The sequence below is a fragment of the Rhamphochromis longiceps genome, linkage group LG10 (assembly GCF_057381845.1).
Source record: "Rhamphochromis longiceps isolate RC_006_pf linkage group LG10, R_longiceps_female_GT1.1, whole genome shotgun sequence".
NCBI lineage: Eukaryota > Metazoa > Chordata > Actinopteri > Cichliformes > Cichlidae > Rhamphochromis > Rhamphochromis longiceps.
This window is the reverse complement of record NC_140566.1, coordinates 34,391,458-34,415,268: the sequence shown is the minus strand read 5'-3', so window position 1 is coordinate 34,415,268 and position 23,811 is coordinate 34,391,458. Positions and strand designations below refer to the sequence as shown.

The window sequence follows — 23,811 nt, the reverse complement described above, 5'->3', positions numbered from 1 at the left end:
TGGATTTATTCACTTACTGAAGCAGCTTCAGCGCCTACAACGCCTTGGAGCGAGCGTACTTACGTCTGAACGCCCGACACTGAGCACCATGGGCATCTCCCCTCATGTCTCTGCATCTCCTGCCCATCTTTTTCGTTTTGATAGAAGGTTTTATTATGATAGCAGCTCTACATATGATGTCAACAACAAAACAGCATCTGTCCCTGCAGAGTCAGACCATCACTGCTGTTGCCTGCAGATAATAATAGCCACCTGTTAAACCATCGTGAAGCAGACAAGAGATTTTTGTGTCCTGAATATGAAAATGTCTCCTTCCAACACTGTGGCCCCAATGACGGCCCTGTTGAAGCTAAAACTGAATTTTAAGCATCACTTGTCGATTTGGCCAGTTTTTAAGTAAAAAAAGTAAGAATCTGATGATAAGTAAAAGACATTATAGAACTTACAGGGGCATTTTCATGTAGAGACTTGATTCAAAATAAGTCTCAATGTGAAGAGAAGTAATAAAGCCACTGAGTAATAGGTGGAAAAACTTAAAGCTGGTGTTAAACAGGTGGAAAGTTTCAAACAGATGAATGCAAACAGGTTGGAATATAGGTGGGAAGGATTCCTTTTTTGGAGACCATGAACTTTTCTAACCTAATACACAGTTGTTGTTATGATATCTTAACTGTCATAAAGTGAATGTACAAACTTGACTGGACATGCATGTCTTTGGACTGTAGCAGGAAGCTTGAAAATCTTGAGAAAACTCTTGCAGCAACACAGAGAGCATGCAAACTCCAGGAAGAATCATCTGTCCCAGGAAGATTAATCCTGATGTCCACTTCTATGTGACAAATTAGTATCAAGGTTTGCACAGATGTTACTAATGAAGAACAAAGAACTTTAATGATCTGCAGCCTCATTAGGACAGGAAGTTGTGTCAGAATGTGAGCATGGAGCATAAGGTTTATACTGATCATATGCAATTAAGCCACAAAGCATCTCACGCCACTTAATGCAAAAGTAATGCAACAACTTACTTTGTCCAGGACACAAATGACAAGTAACGTGTAATGCATTTCTTTTCTTGAATGAACATCCCAACACATGGCAGATATTTGTCATGTATGGGTTTAACACGATCAGTATCTCTGCTTCTAGCGCGTTCTCATCCCTCGGGTATTACTTAATGCAGTTTTGTCGCTGTCGTGTCTCTGTTGAGCACAGGGTGTCCTTTAGTTTCTGTGCCTTGACACAGTAGGTTATGAGATCAGCGCGAGGGGTCTGTCCTCAAATCCCATCATTAGTTAGTGTATGGGTTATTGTTGTGAGCTGTGTAGCCCAAGCCACAATCTTCTCGTAAACCTAACTGCAGTTTTCAGAAACCTGAAAACTAGGACTACTTCACAGCACCTAAATTTAACCATTATTATATGAAATATAAATAAATAAACCATTTGGGTCCTTTGACTAGACCTAACTAGTCCTGATCTTTGTCACGTATACCCCCAAGTGCAGGATGCTTCTTAAACCCAAACCACAAGCTCTTCCTCAAGTCCATCAAGTACTTGTTAGTGCTTCAGTCTAACAAAGTTCTTTTCAGCTTCTAAACCTAATCCCGAATGTTTTAGTGTTTAAACTTAACCAGTTACTTTTGAGCACATAAACCTGACCAAGAAGTTTGAGTTCTTAGAAATAACCAACAAGTGAAAACTAAAGGAAAATAGGACACAGACTATCTAGACCTCTAATATGGGACCATTATCTCTCAGTATCAGCTAATGCCACAATGACAAAGAACGTCTCGCATCTAAGAAAAAGCCATTATATTATGGGCTGGGGTAAGAAAGTGCTGGTGCCTTAGACGATGGTCAATCTAATCGCAACTTGGCACCGAAGTTATGTTGGAGCACAAAGACACATGCAACCAACCTTAAATAAAAAGAAAAGCTACAGCTGCAAAGACCAGAACAGCTTCACAATCCAAACGTTTAGTGAAGTTAAAAACCCTTGCTTCTCTGTTACGGGAGACTATGATGCAATATTAACAGCCTAGTTTCAACAATGTATCAGAAGAGAATGCATCATGGATATTCCTTTATTGATTATCAGTCCCGTGTGTGCTGTCGTGCTCCTTCACATTCCTCTGCAGCAGGTAACCGTTGTGTAGCCCTGCTCCGTATGTGCCCCCATCTGCTCTTACTGATGAAATCTTGGCCACATGTTGTGTCACCACTGCAGAGTTTTTTAAGTCCTCCCTTTGTGCTCAGACAGAAATGTGAAGTGAATGCAAAGTCCAGCAGAGAGGAGACCTGACACACTGGTGCCTCTGCTGTGGAAAAACGACTCTAATGACTTGTTTGTTCCTTCTGAGCAGCCCATCAAAGTCTCAGTATTAACCAGCACAGTCAGTAATGAGGCGACCGCGGTTTCATCACATACGGACGCCGGCGATAAAGAGGAGCTCGAGACCCGAGTGGCAGATGAGCAGAGTTCAGTTGATGTACTTTGAAATGGCAGAAGTGTTTTTGCTCCTGCCCTGTGGCTCCATGCAGAAAAGGGCAGCAGCTCATGCACATGATTAAAAATAAAACTGCACCCATGAATGAACGAACTTTGAGTTCTCTGGTGTAAAAGAAACATGCACTAAAATTATGTTTATCTATTTGACCAGGCTTAAAACACCCACTTAGCTGGAACGAAGGTTATATATCACCTACAGAGATGCTGTACTACTACTACAAAAAAAAAACTAGTACAAAATAAACGGGAAATGTCTGTAAATTTGAGACTGGGATGTTTTCATGACTGAAAGTTCTAAAATCTTTTAAATCTATTCAGAAATTCTGAAGCCATCATAATTAAGCCTATAGACAGAAAACTGAACTACCACAGAAACCAGTAAGTACTACACCAAACTGAAACAGTGGAAACTAAACTTGACTAAAGCAAACCTGAATCTGTTGCACTCCCCTAAATATATGGCTAAAATACTCTTTTCTTCCTGTTAAGTACCACCTTTGATTTGTGGTGGCCTGACTGGAGTTCTATTCTTTTTTCTGTCCCTCGGATCCATATAGACACATGAGCCGTGCACTGATAATATTCAGATATACCTACTCAGTTCGCCCTTACGTATGTTCTTCAGCATATATTACCCATCTGTCTCCATCACCTTCATTCACTAATATTCCTCTCTATCTCTGGTTGTTGGTGTTGCTTCTGTGAGAACTTTTATGTTATTTTTTTATTCTTCCTAACTTAAATTTGCAAATCAAATCTGTTGCCAGAGCCAGCTTTGTTTCAAAAAACAACCTTGAGAAGGTTATCCGTGCTTTCATCATGCTCAGAATGAATTACTGCATTTTTATGTGGACTCGGGCTCTTCCAAAATGCTCCTGCGAGAGTCCTGACTGATGCACACAAACAAGTAAATGAGTACACATCACCATCCTGGCTGCAAAATTCCAACATGTGTTTGCTCCCAAGTGCTAATCACACTTGTTTCATGTACCATGCTACTCATTTAGATCACATCACCAGCAGCTGTTTAAACCACCAGATTGTATTCAACAGAGAAATTTCAAGCTGAAGCTCAGAAATGATCTGGAGGAGAACAACCTCTCCTCCAGATCATCTACCTCTGTAACTGTTAACAAATCAGTGCACAAGTGCAAGAAACGAGGTCTGTAAAGACATGGACGAGTGAGTTTGGTGTGGTTAATCTTGACTGGCCTGCACAGAGTCCTGACCTCAACCTGACAGAACACCTTTGGACTGAATTAGAGCAGAGACTGTGAGCCAGACCTTCTCATCCAACATCCGTGCCTGACCTGGCAAATGTGCTACTAGAGAATGATCAGAAATTTCCATAAAGACACTCCTAAACTTTCTGGAAAGCCTTCTATAGCTGCAAAGTTTTAAGCATATGAATAAAAGTGGGATGTCACTAAAGTTCATATGTGAGTGAAGGCAGACGAGCACTGCAGATTGATACTTTTGGCAATATATTGTATGTTCACGCTGGCCAGGACAGCCCAACTTCTGACAGCTATGTAATAGACATTTGTGCTTCATTTGGATCAAAAGAAGCTAAAAAAATTACTGCAACATCAGATATGTGAAATATCCAGCTAAAACATTTCAGGCTCAGCGTTTAAAAGCAAAAATCGCAGACTTGTTTTTACAATTTTACCATTTCTCTGATCTCACCTTCATCCTTCTTGACTCAATCCGAGACTTGTAGCAGAACTCGACCAGAGCCACCAGCATGGCCAGGCCCAGCCCACCAATCAGGATGTAGAAAACTCCAGCTACATTGCTCAGACTGAGCGCGCTAGTTTTGTCCTATCAGCACAGAGAAGTGAGGTTAGAGACACCGAATCATGGTGCACAGAGGCATGACATCACTATGGTTTGAATCCAACTGTAAGCAAAAGGACAAAATTATTTTTAGAAAGTTTAAAATGGTCTAAAATCCCAAAGCTAAATACAAGTTTCTAACTAGGAAGACCATTATGCAGCGTTCAAAGGCTGTGATATTCTGACAAATGGAAATATAAATCCCCTCAGAGAATGTCTGAGATCCCCTGAATTATGGAATTTAATATGAAATTACTTTTGGGCGACATCCACTCAAATTTGAAATTTGAAATTTACTGCCTAACTGATAAGTTTGTAGTTTCCATTCAAAACATAAAACCTAATCGGTGACACCTGCCAGGAAAGTAAGTTTTAATTGTGCTTTGATGTTTTTGTACATCAGAGTCTATTTTGAGATATGAACAAACTCCTCTTTGTAAAAAATCATCACTTTTTCCCAGCTAATCACAATAAGGAAACAGTTAAAATAGTTAATAAATGCTAACAAATGTTAACAAATAACAAACATTAAAACTAATTAAAATGAGAGTTTGTCACTCCAAGAGTCCAATTCAACCATCTAGTCTTTAGCCCAATATTATCTGATATATAAATGTATTTAAAAGTCCAAATGTATCTGACCCTACTGAACAGGGCAAAGACCCTGCTAATGTTCATCTCCTCATGAAAAGAATGACCCTCTGTTGCCTCAATCATAGCCTTTGAACCTCCACATCTATTGATCGGTCACATGCAGCTTCATGCACGAAAATGCAAACAAAATGAGGAAAAAAAATTATCTTGAAATTCTTAACAAAAAGGTCTTATACTTCAATTCAGAGGTTCATTATATCTGTGCTGGTCTTCACGGTCATAGAAATGTGTCATTTATGAAAAATAGCTTTATATCACAATCTTTTAAAAAACAGACTCAGTTGGCGAGCTCTTGAATTTTGCACGTTCTTTCCTCACATGCATCGCTTGGTTTTTGGTGGGTGTGACTTAGCTTTTTCATCCAATAGCATGCAGCCTGTTAGAAAAAAAGAAAGGAGGAAATAGTGGGCGGGGCCTCCCTTCAACAGTAGGAAGTGGTGTGAGCCTATCAGTGGGATTTCCTCTCCACACTGTCATGTTAACCTCAACCAATCAGCTTCTGGGAAATCCCACCAAAAGACACTAAAAAAGTCAGACTTCTTAAAAACAAAGTCATCTGAATTTGTGTGTAACATCTGATGCAATAGTATAGTTCATTGATGCTTTATAGTTGTTAACCAGTTAGCTAAGAGATCATGTGAATGATAGTAGAAATCAGCTTGTTAACAGAGATCTTTTAACCAAATACACTGATTAGATACCAGGTAGGTTAAATTTTCTTTTAAGAATTGTTTCTGGGAATAAACAGTCACGGGTCATTTTTAAAGTTGTCCCTGCCATCACCCTTGTATTTACAAGTGTTTTACAGACTGCATCAATAAGATCAACAGCCTTTATAGGGACTTTTCTTTGTCCGTGAGACTTGTACATAATCAGTTGTCCTATGTAGTGGTGTTAAAGTATAGTAGTATAATATGTTACTGAAAAAACTCAGCAGCTGAGCTCAGTGAGCTGTGAAGCATGATCACTGCCATTACTGACAACGTGTAAACAAAATGTAGATAAACTCCAGAATTAATCATGTCACATTAAACATTTTGAAAACTTGAGGGCATTTTGGTTTTTTTTACATAATGCGAAAGCCTTCTGAATACAGCCTCTGATATGAATGGCTTCAATAAAGAGATGACAAAGATCAATTTTAGTAAATGAATCTCTATTAGTGGACACATCTTATCATCTCTGTATATTTTTGTTATGGAAAGTTCTCTCTACACTAAACTAATCCAAAGGGAAGGTGGAAATACACCAATCATCGGCATGACTCTCAGTGCTGCACTTTCAGTCTGACATTAAAAGTGTCTTTTCTCAACAGATTGATGAACGTTTTTCCACCATTTGTTAGTCACGGTCTGTTACTCAGCGAGTTCAGAAGAAGCAGGAGGTACATGACAGATTGGAGACAAAAACATCAGCATTTGTGTGTGGGAAGGAAAGGGGAGGAGGGAGGATGGGTGGGGGCAAAGCTGTGGTCATTTGCTTCAATTTAATCAAAGTTGGTCAGCAGCCATAAACAGAGAGAGAGAGAGAGAGAGAGAGAGAGAGAGAGAGAGAGACTCAAAGAGCGAGAGAGGAAGAAACAGGCAAATATATCTGCATTTATAAAAATCTGACATTTTACATCTGACCTGTGTGAAGGGAACGCAAACCTGCTTTAATCTGGAGCTTATCTTCCGGGCCTGATTATGTCTGTTTGACGGCTTCTTCTTTCTTTTTTAGCAGACAAAGTGTCTTTTTCAAAACTCTGTGACACTGTACAGCCACGAGCAGAGACTAAAAATACACATGTAAAAGTGGCACCCAAAGGCAGTTGGATGTGCGATTAAAAGTGATGTAAAAGGTCACATTTTTCAGCAGAGTCACTCGTCTGTCTGTCTGCGGCTGCTTCCATTGAACTGTGCTGACCACCAAATATTCTGGAGAACAGAAGGAAGGCTGAGCAGAGAAAAGCCTCTGAAGAAATCTGATGGATTTCCACTGATCTGGACTCATGAAAACCCCTTATCTCCAAAAAATGTCTGCTTTGTCAGAAATGGCTGAAGCCCCGCTCGTTTGCCTCCCAATTTGCATAAATTTGTCTTCGAGCTTGAATCACGTTTGGTAGGAAAGAAGTTCATAAAAAATACTCAGCACATTTCAGCGGCCTCTCAGTTTAAGTCAGGAGTACAAATTGGAGTTGTGGGGTTTACACATGCCATCAGGATATTAAAATGTTTTCATGTTTTAATATGTTTATCTTTCAGTTCTTCAGAATGGTCAACTGAGTAGCAGTGATACACTGTAAAAGCAAAAACAAAAATCCTCAATAAACCAAAAAAAATAATCAATTAAAAAATGACTTTATGACCTTGAATGAAAAGTTTGTCACTTTGCGACCTGCTTTCATACTTATAGGTGAGAAGAGACCGTTCATGTTTAACCTTCTGAGGCTTCAGTCACAGGACATACCATTATTCCTCAACCAGTTGGTGAGTAGTTGCTGGCAGTCACTGGTTTGGTTTCAAATAGGTCTACAGTGATGCGCCAAAAACTTTGTTGCAAATGCTTTAGCCACTTGCAGGTTGCTGTAATCACACATAGATTGTATGAATTTGTTGGGAAACAAACAGAAGCTGTTTCTGTTCAGTGTGAAATATGTGCCTTTTGAAATGTGTTGGCACAACTTTTGTTGGCAGCACCATCTTTGTGAATGATTTCACCCAGGAACAGTTAGCAAACTACAGCACTACTTGCCAAATCATTGGAAAATACATATTTTTCGCTGTCAAACAAGGTTTTCCAGGGCAGGTCCCTTGGCCTGTATTACTGAGGCCTTACTTTAAGGACTTGAGACAAACAGTCTTTGTGAAGGGGTAACAAAATATACCCAATGAGCACCTTAAATCTCACTAAAACATTTACTCTACTGAAAACACGTTTCCTGTTGTGTCCACTGGTCATTGTTTACAAGTGTAGTTTTATTGGAAGATCTAATACAGTAACCTTTCCATTAGGACCTACTCGGATCGAGTCATCACAGTTCGCCATGGTTTTCAGGGTTTTCCATTAGGTCATAGTGAGAGTACCTGGTACCAGGATCCCTTGGAACCCTGCTTGGCCAGGGTTCCAAGGGATCCAAGGAGGTACTAAAATGTGACTTTGTTAGACTGTATTCCACCAATTGGCTGGTCAGTAGTGTCACTCAGTGACTTATGAGAGTGTCTTGTTCAGGAAAATCAAAGCCCCCATTTATAAGAGCTGGCAACGAATGAAATGGCTACAAGAAACAACCCTGTGGTCCCCGAGTCTGACGAAGAGGCACAGCACAGCAGGTATATTTTTGCCTTAACATACACCTTTGTTGTAGTGCTCATGTCGCACATTAATTACATAATGGGACACGTGGATGCATTGCTATGGTGACAACCACACACATCAAGTAGTACTGGATCGTAATGGAAAACCAGTCGATCTGAGTCGAGTCGTGGCGAGTTGATCCAAGTCGGTACCAATGTAAACGAGACTTAAAAGGTTAAATTATTGTCAAATGCTAGCAAAGGTTTTAAGAGTTCGTTTTGACAGGTGCTTTTCTTTTTTGCTCTTCACAAAGATGTTTTAGCTGCATTATTCTAACCACAAACAAGTACAATCAGGCACGAGAAAGCTTGCTGCTGATTGTTCACATTCATCTGCTGGTATCTATTTGAGTTTTGAAGAAGTTATCTACAGGTTAAGAGATGTTTAAGAACTTTCATTTTAAAAATGTATTTTCTTCCTCATGCAGGATCCTCACCCCAGGTTACCTAAACGAATTCAGTCACTGTGATGTAGTATGTATAAAGTGTAAAGGTCATGCTATATTACTGCTCAAGGCCAAGGGACAGTGTTGGTCCCCAGAAAGTAGTAACATGCTCTGTTATTGGTTTTGTCTTACTGATATCTGTTTATCTCCCTAAATGTAAACAGAATTTTTACAGGATTCATATTTTGAATTTAAACTGACTTTAAAACTAAAAAATACATTTTAATGCAGGACAATAAACAAACATTTGCTTTCTATTTAGCTGCAGACTATTAGCGGTGCCTTCACTTATAAAAACACTTTCTTCCAGGTAACTTTTAGCTCAAAGCATACCAGTCAATAAAAATGTGGAATAAAGGATCAAAAATATGAATTAGCTCAACTTTTTTGTTTTTACAGTGTAGCTGCTGGAGTTTCAGAAACTAATAAGGGAAGGGGGAGGGGATTGGGTGGGGTGGTGTAGGGGGTTAACCAACACATGACCTTGGGACCAGGCCTCAAGAACTGACCTTTCTGCCGGAGTCCTTGTGTCCACACTCCCCCTTGTCATACCACCACCTGTTTTTCAACTTGTCTAAGACGGCTTGTTCATTGAGCTTCAGTACTGCTAGGTTTACTGGGATTCTTCAAAGAACCATAAGAGGAAGGGAGGGGAATTGGAAATAACATAAATAACATTATGCACCTCCATGTTATCTTATGTTATTGTTCAGCTGCACAGCAACAGGGCTGCGATAGCTACAGCAGTAGCAGTGGTGGTGGCAGCAACGTTTTTAGCAAAAGTGACTTTAGCAGTACAGTAGCTGTGGAACACTACAGAAAACACCTCAAAAACAGCAGAAAGAAAAACAAACAAACAAACAAAAACAGGCACAATCACACGGAAAACTCTGGAAAATGTCAGCATCAAAGTGATATGCATTAATACTCCATCTAGCTTGGTTTAGCCTGACTCCCTACGTGCGAGATGTGTATTACTATATCACTTTGGGTAACCGGCAAGGGCTGAAAACACTCCGGGAACTTTGGGTTTTCTGAGAAAGAATGCGTCATAAGCTGTCTAAAAAAACAGACTGCATACTATAAACTGTAGTCTCTAGGCAAGGAAGGCTGAACAGCTAACTTTTTCTGGAATAAAATTGAACTGACAAAACTGACTGAAGGGGTATTTTATTAAGTAGGTTTAGTACTTATCAATTCATTGCTAGTTAGCCAGGATTTATTTTCTTCAACTCCATGAACAGACTAGATTTGTATGCTGAACCAATCAGCCACAACCTTTGAACCTTTGGTCACTAAAAGGCATTTATTGTCTTACAATTCAGTGTTGTTCCAGGAAACCCCGGGTCCTAGAATGGCTTTCCTCTGCTTTCATCAGCCCGACAACCTGTACTGCCACACTACAAAAACAACTCTAGAAAGCCTTAAGAAACCCAGACAGACATTGTCTAGGCAAGTCTAGATCCCAACTCAATCCAGCATCTAAACCAGGCATATAAACATGTTGAATCTGGGGAAGTCGCACCTTGCAACTTTTGAGTACTCTAATTATATACTGCCTGACGCCACAGACAACCTTCTGCCCATATGACATGTCACAGCAACCAGAGGTAGAACCACAAAAGTTGGTTTTAGTGTCAGGCTGTATATTTATATAGGTAAAACAGTCCACCTACCTATCTCTGAAATATTGTTCTTATCCATATTAGACTTGAAACACCTAAGACAGACGGTTGGGACGTATTTCACCAATCTTTTACTTTTGTAAATAAATTTACAGATAAATGTCCTATAGTACTATGAAAGACTACAGTATTTAAGCAATCAACTCCTAGACTTTAAATATGTAAATCAAGTTTTGCTGGTTCCTCTGGTATAAATGCAGGTAGACAACCTGAGTTTCCCAAAGGGTTCTAAAGCCCCATTCACCTATAAAGTGGCTGGGTTCATTGTTTCTCAAGGCTGGTCACTGGTCCAGTCTCTGGTTGCCCAAGTCACTTCTTTTGTTCAAGTCCAGGGTCGAAAACCTTTCTGTCACTGTGTAAACCTGGAGAAAATCACCATCTTCCTTCTACACGACTAAAAGTACTAAAAAGTACTGAAAGTAAGGTGGATGTTAGTCTTTTAGTACTGAAAGATTTTCTTTTGTAAAATACCCCATCGATCAGAAAGTAAGAATTCAAAAATGTCTTTGACAAAGAAGGTCACAGTTTTGATGGCTCTATCACCTCCTACTTATCTGTAATAATTTTCTGAGAAAGACACCAAATAGAAGGTTCCTGTAGCATTTCATTGGTGCCATCCGGAGTGTTTTAGTTAGGTAGCGAATTCTGGGTTATTGCCGGTTACCCTGGTGTGCCATTGCCTGTCGTTACCCGTTGGGGTTACGGTGATCTGACCTTGGAGTCCCCTCCCCCGGTGCCGCACTCTCCCTTGTCATACCACCATCTGTTTTTCAATTTGTCCAACAGGCCCTGCTCGTTCAGTTTTAACACTGCCAAGTTAACAGGGTTTCTACGGGGATGATAGTAACAATAAGGGATAAAAGGGAACCTGGTGTTAATGAACAGACGACTGCCACAGTGAAGATAGCAACATTAATACACATGTGTACCTATGACAGGCATGATATTATTAATGAATGGTACATAAAAACAACAGATTCACTGCTATTCAGCCCAGACCTTGTAACATGCTGTTTTCCTGCATCTTCCTCCTGCATTGTGAACATTACAATGCAAGTAGACCAAATACTTACAGTTAGAGAAAAATGCCATCATTTTTTTTAAATCAAATTTTCTGAACTGGGAAAATCTTCAGGTAATGCACACTAGTGACTGTCTGTCTGTCTACTTTACAGGACTCATGCAGTCTCTTTTGAATCTCCGAACACTGTGGTCTTTAAATGGAGAAACACCGTTGTCAAACTCAATTAAAGGTGTGATGCCCATTTAAATGTAATTAGTTAATAACCTCTGTCTCTCTTCCACAGCATGTTTTTATCCTGTTTTCCTTCTCTCACCACAACCGGTCACAGTAGATGGCCCCGCCCCTCCCTGAGCCTGGTTCTGCTGGAGGTTTCTTCCTGTTAAAAGGGAGTTTTTCCTTCCCACTGTCGCCAAAGTGCTCGCTCATAGGGGGTCATATGATTGTTAGGTTTTTCTCTGTATGTATTATTGTAGGGTCCATCTTACAATATAAAGGGCAGCTGTGGCTACAACTGTAGCTGCCTCCACCAGTGTGTGAATGTGAGAGTGAATGAATAGTGGAATTGTAAAAGTGCTTTGGGTTCCTTGAAAAGCGCTATATAAATGCAATCCATTATTATTATTATTATTATTATTACAAAGCGCCTTGAGGGCACTGTAGTTGTGATTTGGTGCTGTATAAATAAAACTGAATTGAATTAAATGTCATAAATAAGTATGCAATACTGAATGGAATATCAGTGCGGTGGTCTATAATACAAGAATCATTTAGACTTTTAAAGTAAATAACAATCAATAGTAAATGTTTGACAAACACTTTAATTTCTGTCTCTAATTATAAGTAAAACTGGTAAAAATTCCTGTTTGTGAGCATCTTTTCAGTGGTAGCATATGTTGACAATGGTCTCACTGGTTGGATCCCAATCCTCCAAAACAAGGCTAATCACTGCATTCATTATTTTATGAAACAATGGCACCACGCCGATGCCAATATGGCATCAGCTTCTCGGTTTAATTTGCATTGTCTATAGCTCATTCTTGGCTCTGACTTGTAAATGGCTGGCTTGATTCACTCATTCAACAATTGCTTCAGTGGATTGTGTTAAACTCAGCCATTAGTTGTAGCAGAATGACAAGTTTCTCAAAACCAAAGGAAAGGTAAACTGCACTTTAATATTGTCTGGGTCGAAAAAACAGAAAATGATTCCATTTTACTACTGTGCAGCAAAGCGCCACTTGCATTTACTTCTAGTCAGTACCTGATAAATAAAGGCGGAACACCAGTCAAGTATTCAGGTGTAAATCAGTTCAAATTAAAGGGTAAATGTCTTTTAAATATAAATTTTGTGACATTGTACATGTCCTTGTTGTTCCCCTTTACATACCATAAATGATCAAAACTATAGTGTGGCAGAAGGCAGCAGATGATGTTGAACGGTACATGGTAAATCAATAAAATGATCAATGAGCAGCAGTAATTCAGTTTGAAATGTCAATAACAGATGATGTGATGAGTGTGAAAGCAGCAGAAGAGTTTTGTTCTAAAGTGCATAATTTAATTTAAAAAAAGATCTGTATAAATTCAGTGTGAAAAAACTCAGATTAAATTCAGATTAAAAATGTTTGTGAATCAGATGCTGAAAATAGTAATTTTACAAATTTGACATATCAGGAGAATCACTTACGCTGGGTTCAGACTAGAGAATATTCGTTTTTTATTTTGAAAAATCGTTGCTTTTCATGACTGAAACAGACTAAACATTGTTTCCGGATCATGAATGCTACCTTACTTTCAAGGCGTGCATAATGGAAGGAAGTGCTGATAGCTGTATGTCTTGAGTAATGGTGTGTGTCCACAGGAGCTACCCATTCTGCTAATTAATGACTTGTGGAGCTAGCTGTGCAAAGCTGAAAACTAGCTGTGGACTATCTAAATGAATACATATTTACTCCTCCCCTCAAATGTTTTCAGGAAAATGTATGTATTTTTTCGAGGTTTTAACCTCTCTATTTGGTATGGTCTCATCATTCCCAGTGGCCAGAACAAAGTTTATCTTTTATTCTGATGTGGTCAGAACAAAATCAAAAAGTCTGAACCCAGCGTAACTGTTCACAGAAGTGATGCTTGAGTTCACACTGAGAAGATTCCTGCTAAATTACATTTCATGTCTACACACAGCTATGTTTGGTCAGATTGGTGGTATTCCTAATTGTTCAGGATTATCTCAGTTGGGATATCAAAGAAGCCAGTCCTACAATCCAGAAATGAGTTAGTATTTGTGCACTTCCAATTCCCTTGTCGCAGTCAGCAGGATTTTTAAATGGGACTGTGGTTGATATGAACTTCAGAGATTTTTATGTTTTGTTCTATAACATCAAGTACATAAGTAAATATTCATTTCATAAATTTTGAAGGTTTTACTTTAAGTCTTTGAAGCCTATGGACCTCATTATGCCCACCAAAATGTGTAAGTATCCAAAACTTTTATTTCCCACAGAGCTTATTTAATAGTCTAACTCAAAAATCAAAATCTGTTTTGCTTTTTAGCAAAGGAATCAGGGTGACGCTCACTTCCAAGTCAGCCTACAAAAACCCATCATCCCCGTGGCACTTTATTGTAGAAAATCACCATTTTGGCACAAAAAACTACCATTTGTTTGAATCCTATCAACCAGATTCTGTGAAAACTGTGAGAATGTCATTTGGAACAAATCTTGCAGAAACACAGTCATGGTTAAGGCTCAGAAACAGTGGCTGGGAAACAGCAGAAGGATGATGAGCAGAAAGCAGATTGAATGAAGTCGACTGATGATTTTTTTATTGTCATCTGTTCGTACTAAGAGCCGGTCAACCCAGAGAGAGAGAGAGAGACTGCTCACAGAGAACTCAAGAGCTCATCTTTTTGATGTGTAAAGTTGATTATACAATATGCTCAGCATTCAATGGGTTTAACACAACTGTGTTGCTAAGCAACTGATGACAAAAACTCAACCCTTTATATTTTTTTAAAAAAAATGTTGATTTGGTGCTTCCTGCATCTACAGCAGGGAGCAGAGGTAAATACATACCACCTTCTCTATGAAAGCTGCATTTCAAAGTGACTTATTGATCCATCGATTGATTGAGTCGGATCATACACACAGATTATTTTCAGGGATTAAATAGATTCAAAACTCAAAGGGAAAAAAATATCACATTCCACATGGTGCAGTCTTTGTTCTTCTAGTTCGTCTGCCTTTCTCTGACTCTGGGTTGGCCGTAAATTGCTGACATGAAGCAGAGAGAATGAGAACAAGAGGTTCTTTCACTGAACATCTGATAAAAACATGGACTGAGTTCATTCATGTATGAAACAAAGAAAAAGGAAGAACGTGACTTTATGCTGCTGTCAGGTATAATTAAAACTCACCAACTCCACCTCAGGTTATATTTTTCAGCTCAATTTCTGTTTTGTTTTCCTCTTCTGTGGACAAAAGCCATGTTTTTCAATTCACCTTAAATGGCTCTAAACCAGCAACTCATCTGTTATCAAATGTAACATTTATATGGGAAAAAATTCATTAAAATTTTACATGTCAGGTTGGGCTCATTTGTTCAAGAGTATTGCTTGTTTTCCTATTTATGTATTTATGTATTCTTTACTCCAATCAGCCTCACAGCTGTAGCCCTGCTGTCCTACAGTAGTGACACCATCTTGCAGTTCAAACAGCACACGTCACTTGGGTCTCTTTCAGTGATACTCCTTGTGCCTGGGGACCCAGCTCTCCTATGGGAATTACACAAAACACATCTGGGACTCTGCTCTCTAGCAACAGTAATCTCACTGTAATACAGGAGTGATAAAACCTCACATCTGGGACCCAGATCACTGGGGGAGGGAATATTTTGATTTCTATCACAAAATTAGGCAGTGATGCTCCTTATGGATGGGAATCCCATTGCCCAGAACAGAAGAATCACCACAGCCCTAATTTCTAATAGATGTGATGCTCTTCATCTACAGGAATTATGCTTATCTGCAGGACTGACAAACCTCAAGCCTACAAAGACCACTCTCTGACAGGAGTGATGATGTCCTCCCTGATTGCTACACCTTACATCATGCTTTGCAGTGGAAGTGACACTCCTGACAGTCTGTAATGAAAGTGAGGAAGGCCAGCTCTAGGAGCAGCCATGTCTGATGTGAGTATGGCTCTTCATGCTCAGAAATACTGGTCTGCAACAGGAGTGATACGCCTCACACACTGTAATGGGAGCAATGCCCTTGATACACAGGAATTCCACCCTTTAGCAGGACGGATGCTAGTGGGGGTGACAAACGTCAGAGACTAGAATGTATGTGACTCCCTGCATGATGCTAAAGAGTAAATGGAGTAATTCTTTAATAGCACTTTTCTACTCTTATACACAGGCCTATTTTTCAAGCATGGGAACTCTACAGTCTTACAGGAATAATACGACTTACATCATGCAAGGATCTTGCTTTCTAGTGGACGTCATGGAAAACTTTTAAGTGTAAGAATACTGGTTTGTAAGGGAGAGACAATCCAAACCAAATGCAAAACTTTAAACTGTTCATAGTTCAATATGAGACTTCAGTTCCAGAATAATCCTTATTTACTTCAGTGATCGTCAGCAAACTGCCATATCTGATAAATAAACATGAATGAGGTTCATCGAAGTGTTTATCTTAAAGCAGCGTTTTACCTGACAGCAGCAAAGCTCAAAGACTGATCGACAGACACAGAATGAGATTCATTAGGATGTTACTTTAGATGTCAGGATTCTGGTGAATGTAGAAGCAAAGACGGGCAGGTAGGCAGTCGGACGGGCATAACAAATGACAACAGACAGCAAAAAGGCCGACAGGGCAGCATCAGGCAGACAAACACAGATACTGACAAAGACAAACAAAAAGAGAGAGACAAGACAGACAAAAAGACAGATTAAGAGACAGACAGACACACAGACACACACAGACAGACAGTAAACAAGTCTAAAAGTCTAAAAAGCTGTTCTCTGGGGTTAGACTAGTTTTCATGTTCCAATCATGAATACCAATTTTGACATTTAATTTTCATGTCTAAACACCTGGATCTGCTCTGTGAATGCCAGCCAGTCATCAGGTTTCTGCAAAAACAGCATCCAGGTTGATGAGTTTGAAACAGCACTCTGTGCTGTGCAGAGGTCATTTTGTCCCCAAGTCTCCTCAGTCTCAGTTCCTAAGAGTAAATTATAAAGTAATTCCACTGATTATATAACACCAATATAGCCATTTATTTTTATTTCCCTCTTCTGTAAAACTTCTACTTAGCCATACTTCAGAGTCAAACATTGACATTTCAGTCCCACTATGTGTATCACAAGCTTGTAAAATTAATACATTACGAAGATTGAAGCAGAAGCTCCCAAGCTTTTAAGCTTGTGACCCAAAGACAATAACATAAGATATATGAAAGTTGTTCCATGAAGAAGCTATTCTTCTGCTTGCATTGTTTCATTTAAATAGCCATGCGACGTTCAAAGAGGATAAATTATCCAGTGATTCACAACACAAGCAGAAGGTAAAAGTTCTTTACTCTCCAATTAATCATTTCACAATCCCTCAGATTAATCTTGTGACCCTCTAAGCAGGGCTGAACTCTTGATAAGTAGCTCACTTTATACAAACTAATTAAAAGTAGCTCCAAACTGAGAAACTGTCACAGAAAAATCTATTGTGCTTATAGCCAGTCAGCAAACTATAAATAGATCCTTTAGTGGACATCTTCCAAGTTCTTCCACCTCTGATACACTTAGTGGGTTTTGCTTATAATTCTATAAGACTTTGACAAAATTGTCTATTATTGTGACAATCAGACAAAAGCAGCCCTGCTAACTAAATTATTTTAGCAATAAAACAAAACTTTAATGCAAACTTCAGCTTTCCTGCCCTTTTTATTTTTCCCAGAGGAACTAGACATGCCGGCATCCACACACCAGAGAGCGCTGGAAAGACTGGCTGAAAGTTTTTAATAGTTGTAATTTGTATTTACTACATTCCAATATTATGAGACCATGATATATAATGTTTTTAAAAATACACCCCAGTGTGATACGTTTGCATGCAGTGACCTAATTTCCCCACAAAAAAAGCAGACAGAACAAGACACCGACATTAGTCCCACACAGACTATCCTCTATCTGGAGATTCAGAGTCTACCTGAGGGGGGATCCTTTAGGCGTGGCCACTCCATAGCCTTTAGAGTCCAGGTTGCCTCCTACTTTCATGGTGTCACAGGGCTTCCTCTGCTCGATGTACTCATTCATGGAGGACTCCAGCAGGTAAGCATATTTCCCTTTTGACTTTCTGACCCGTATCACGCCTTCACTAGTGCTCTTGACGAAGACCGATGGGTCTGCACTCCGCATGTACGACCACATCTTCTCGAACACTGCAATCTTTGACCGCTGGTGGAGGAGCAGAGAATATCTATGTGTTATTGTGCTTGTAGAAAAACATTCCTTCTCAGACTGCTGCCTTGACTACAACGTCTGCACTTCTAGAAATGTGCCCCCACCCTGAAGAATTCTTTAGTGGAGCCTCCATCCAAGGTACCATAGGCAATCTCTGTTTGCTTGGCCAGGTCCTCTGCACTCTCTATGGGGGACACCATCCTCTCTACGGTGAGGAAGGCTGCCAGGTTGGCTGTGTAGGAAGAGATGATGATGAGGGTGAAAAACCACCAAACTCCTCCGACAATTCGACCTGAGAGAGACCTGGAGAAGACAAGAAGGGGAAGAAGAGCAAGGAAGATAAATTTTCCATTTCAGGCACAGCAGGCAGGGTTAAAGGGGTGTACTGGGGATATTTCAGCGTCCTTCCCATTTTCTTCAATTATATTCACTGTGACTGAACCAGGAACAAAGCCGACTATTCATTGAATTTTCAGAAAATGCAATAATAAGTGATTCTGCTTCCACCTCACTCTGTTTTCCAAATCTGTTATAACAAATTATTTCAGTTATGTAGATGATACACAAATGGTGTCTCCTAATAACATTATCAATAGCAATTGCTGGCACGTCTCTGCGCAGAAAAAAATCTGCGTTGCGCACAAAAAAAAAAAAAAAATCTAACCTGAAATGAAATTAAAATAAAAACTTTAACAATTCTGTTTTGCAGTGTTAGTCAGTGACTGGCTGCTCCCGTGTAGGATTAGAATGATGCCACCTTATCCCATAGTCCAGCCAATGATGCGATTCACATTCGTATATACGCAGCTGATCAACGTCATTGACAGGCTATGACAGCGTCCTTATGTGCCGACGCCGGTGTTTTAGCGAGCAAAGCGGCTGATGTGGAGTGAAGCCACGTTAATGACAACGTGTACAACCATTGGAGACGTGAGCAGGACAGACGGAACAACTGATGGAAAAAGTGTGGACTTTATAGCAGTTTTTAAATTGTGTTGATCGGCCACGTAAAACCAGAGTTATGATAAAATATCTGCAATGTTTGTTTTTCTTCCTGAATACTGTCGTTGTTTATATTTACTGCTGGAAGAAACGGTATAAAATGTGTTTTATAAGGAAAACGCTCGAAAGCATGTGAACAAAGACAACACCAAAAAAAACCCAGCCTTTCCTATTGGTCAAAAAATGTACCATGTGGACCAATCAAAAAATGATATGGCAACATGGCATTTAGTTGTTTAGGAAGGGGGAAGTTTTAGGAGTGACGGCGGAGTTTTGAGATGTGAGAGATTTGCGATGTTTAGCGCAAATCTTGTGTAGTTAGTGTGTAGTTAGTGTGTAGTTAGTGTGTAGTGTAGTCAATAGTGTTGTTGTGTGTGTCAGAACAATGAGGCGCCTGCTGAGTGTTACAGGTGTTACAGCAGTGATACATCTGCTGCTGTCAGGCCTGCAGGTATCAGGCTGTTGTTCTCCTTCATCTCATAGTGGACAGAAATTATTTTTTGGATTTTTTTGGAGTGGCACAAATAGTTTGTGTGGCATCAGATTTGATGCAGAACAGCTGATTGTTCTGCAAATAGTTTGAAATGTTTGTTTAAAAAAACGTCTTGGCTGTATTTTTAGGTAAACAGCTGCAAAAAACTTTGTTTGCAAAACTCAGTTACTTTTTTGAAGAAGTAACTATATAATTAATTGCCCAACATTGGTCATTATTTACTGTATTTTCCAGACATAGTTACAGACACTACAGTTGTGTTTTCAAAATTGGAGTTCAAGTTATTTTTACTTCCAATAGTGTTAACATGCTACACAGGTCATGAACAAGATTTTTTAAAATTGTCATTGTAAGTGGGCTAAAGCAGTTAATTAAAAGTAGTCTAACATAAATGCTGTAATTTGATTATTTTAATGAACCATGTAACTTGGATGGATTAGATGCTGGCGTGACCACAGTGCACACGTCTGCTGTCGCTCACAGTGGTCCAAGGGACGCTCAGGGAGTTTGTGTGTTCGCTCAGACACATGAAACATTAGAGAGAACAACATTGGTTGTAGCTAAACAAAAAAAAGACCATATGGCATAAAAGCTCTTGTCCCAATCCTTTACCGAACCAGACCAGGTTAAAAACACAAAATAAATTGCACTTTAATATATTCTGAACCTTTCAAATCCCAAAGGTAAAGATCAGTTCAATCATTAGCGGATGATAGTTGATGCTTGTCTGATGCATTTAGCAGAAAAATTAAGCCAGACTCTTTCTCATCAGCCTGTGTACACAAAAGCCTGTTTACATGTGATTGTTCCTGCAAACCATACATGCTTCTGGTGAGAATGGCCATCATTTTTTAAAGTTATTAAAGTATAGAAAACAGAGTTTATGTAGCTATTTCTTGTCAGAAACATATATTTTCTCTAGTTTTTACCAGGGCCTGGTGGCTACATTACATTACTACATTACAAGCCATCTGCAGAATGCAATTCATCAAAACTGAAGAACATGCTCCTAGATGTTTTGATAAAACATGTATAAAACAAATATGAGAAAGCTCCCAGTAAATATTTAATAGCATAATAATTAATAATAATTAATAGCAATTATAATCATATACAGAATGTACTATAGAGTCTGGGATTAGGAAACTTGTAGTTACTACAAAGACCCAGTCACTTTTAAGTAATCCACCTACTGAATATTGACATTTTTCCAATATTTGGGAGTGCATTTTAGTCTTTTTTGTTGTTGTTTATTTTATTTATCTCTCTAGTGTTATGTAACACCCATACTAGTACCCGGTTGATCTGCTTTTGGCTTTTTGGCCACAGTGATTTGGGTCCATATTGACATGATACCATCACACAGCTGCAGTAGATTTGTAGGCTGGACATCCATGATACAATTCTCATGTTCTCATGAATTGAGCTCTACTGCCTCTGGGGTCCTTCTGAAATGAATTTGCTGTTTTCAAGAACCTAGTTTGAGTTTGAGACCCTGCCATCCTCAAAGTTACTTAGAAAACCTTCCATCCTCATTCTGTACAGTTTGAACTTCAGCAGGCTGTTTTGACCATGTCTACATATCTAAATGCACCCAGTTGCTCTCATGTGACTGGCTGATTAGACATTTGTGTTAACGAGCTGGTGAGTGTGTTTATGCATGTTTATGCATTCTCAATCACGACAGTTAAAACGGTCTCTGCACAAACTTTTTCTTCTTTAACCAATAGTATGTACCTCTAGAAAATTGGAAACAAACCCCTGGAGCATAAGTGCCACCAGATGGAATGCCTGTTCTAATTTATCTGTCCATGTGTTTTATATTTATAAAGCTTCTTTCAAATAGTATCTGTCTCTGCATATTCATGACTCATAGCTGGGATCAAAAGTCAGCATTTAAGAGCTGTGTGTAAAACATAACTTGACTGTCAGAGTTAAACAGATGCTGACATGCAAACAAATACTCTAGCTTCAACACTTGCATCACAGATGACAGTCTGGCATAAAAATGCAGGTCAGATGTTTTCTCTCTCTGTGTAACTCTGGCATGCATCACCTTAATGAAACAGACATGAAAAAGAGGAGGGAAGAGGTTCACACATTTCAGTTCATAAGCTGAGTCATCAATAGTGAATCAGTGGCAATCTGAGACCTGGAGATATTTGCATGGGTCAGATGACAAAAACTAACTCATGCTGACAACACAAGCAGAAGGTTCAAAGGCATGTGGACCAGGACCGCAGGCCTGCTTACTCCTTGAGAAGTAAGCAGTACCTGGCCCATTGTTGCAACCGTACTAAGAGCTACATCATCATTAGGTTTGTGCCAGGGTTTTCCTTTAATATTAATTCTGTCCATTATTTTTTGGGACAGTCATAGCCAGGAGGACGGGTCCTTAGAGTCACCTATCTATTTTTTGCAGATGATGTGGTTCTGTTGGTGTCATCTGGTGGTGATCTGCAGCTCACGCTGGCACAGGTGAGCAGAGTGTAGAGCAGCAGGAATGAGAATTAGCTTCTCCAGTGTCTACTCGAGATCAAGGATCAGTTTCAGAACAAATCAGTTTAAGCACCTCAGAAAATTGTTCATGAATGAGGGGAGAGAGGAACGGGAGACTGAGAGATGCCTTTCTGTTGTGGTAAAGAGCAAGCTGATTGTAAAAGCAAAGTTGTTGATTTACCGGTCAGTCTACATTCCCACCCTCACCAATAGTCACAGACTGAGACTTAATATTCAAAATAATACTGCATATACAGGGAGTGCAGAATTATTAGGCAAATGAGTATTTTGTCCACATCATCCTCTTCATGCATGTTGTCTTACTCCAAGCTGTATAGGCTCGAAAGCCTACTACCAATTAAGCATATTAGGTGATGTGCATCTCTGTAATGAGAAGGGGTGTAGTCTAATGACATCAACACCCTATATCAGGTGTGCATAATTATTAGGCAACGTCCTTTCCTTTGGCAAAATAGTCAACAGGGTCGCAAGAAGCGTGTGGAAAAACCAAGGCGCAAAATAACTGCCCATGAACTGAGAAAAGTCAAGCGTGCAGCTGCCAAGATGCCACTTGCCACCAGTTTGGCCATATTTCAGAGCTGCAACATCACTGGAGTGCCCAAAAGCACAAGGTGTGCAATACTCAGAGACATGGCCAAGGTAAGAAAGGCTGAAAGACGACCACCACTGAACAAGACACACAAGCTGAAACGTCAAGACTGGGCCAAGAAATATCTCAAGACTGGTTTTTCTAAGGTTTTATGGACTGATGAAATGAGAGTGAGTCTTGATGGGCCAGATGGATGGGCCCGTGGCTGGATTGGTAAAGGGCAGAGAGCTCCAGCCCGACTCAGACGCCAGCAAGGTGGAGGTGGAGTACTGGTTTGGGCTGGTATCATCAAAGATGAGCTTGTGGGGCCTTTTTGGGTTGAGGATGGAGTCAAGCTCAACTCCCAGTCCTACTGCCAGTTTCTGGAAGACACCTTCTTCAAGCAGTGGTACAGGAAGAAGTCTGCATCCTTCAAGAAAAACATGATTTCCATGCAGGACAATGCTCCATCACACGCGTCCAAGTACTCCACAGCGTGGCTGGCAAGAAAGGGTATAAAAGAAGAAAAACTAATGACATGGCCACCTTGTTCACCTGATCTGAACCCCATTGAGAACCTGTGGTCCATCATCAAATGTGAGATTTACAAGGAGGGAAAACAGTACACCTCTCTGAACAGTGTCTGGGAGGCTGTGGTTGCTGCTGCACGCAATGTTGATGGTGAACAGATCAAAACACTGACAGAATCCATGGATGGCAGGCTTTTGAGTGTCCTTGCAAAGAAAGGTGGCTATATTGGTTGCTGATTTGTTTTTGAATGTCAGAAATGTATATTTGTGAATGTGGAGATGTTATATTGGTTTCACTGGTAAAAATAAATAATTGAAATGGGTATATATTTGTTTGTTGTTAAGTTGCCTAATAATTATGCACAGTAATAGTCACCTGCACACACAGATATCCCCCTAAAATAGCTAAAGCTAAAAACAAACTAAAAACTACTTCCAAAAACATTCAGCTTTGATATTAATGAGTTTTTTGGGTTCATTGAGAACATGGTTGTTGTTCAATAATAAAATTATTCCTCAAAAATACAACTTGCCTAATAATTCTGCACTCCCTGTACAAGCAGAAGTTAGCTTTCTCTCTCCCATGGAGATGAGGAGCTTGGCTATTTGGGAAGTCGTTAGAGAAGGGCTACCAGTCCTCTACATCAACAGGAGTCCGTTCAAGTGGTTTGAGCATCTGCTTGGAAATCTCCATTGGGAAGAGGCCCCTGTGCAAACCAAAATTATATCTCTCAACTTCTTAGGGAATTAA

At 39.7% G+C, this 23,811-nt stretch overlaps 1 protein-coding gene across 2 annotated transcripts in view; it reads right to left on the bottom strand.

Annotated features, from left to right (window-relative positions):
• Positions 1-23,811, bottom strand: part of LOC146661278 (glutamate receptor 1-like) — a 111,363-nt gene that overhangs the window by 5,180 nt on the left and 82,372 nt on the right. For both annotated transcript variants that reach the window (XM_085421382.1, XM_085421383.1), the window contains 4 exons: positions 18,052-18,250; positions 17,694-17,941; positions 9,292-9,406; positions 4,198-4,332 (listed from right to left, as the gene is read on the bottom strand). In XM_085421382.1, coding sequence (XP_085277508.1) covers positions 4,198-4,332; positions 9,292-9,406; positions 17,694-17,941; positions 18,052-18,250 — 697 coding nt within the window. The remainder of the gene's footprint in view (positions 1-4,197; positions 4,333-9,291; positions 9,407-17,693; positions 17,942-18,051; positions 18,251-23,811) is intronic.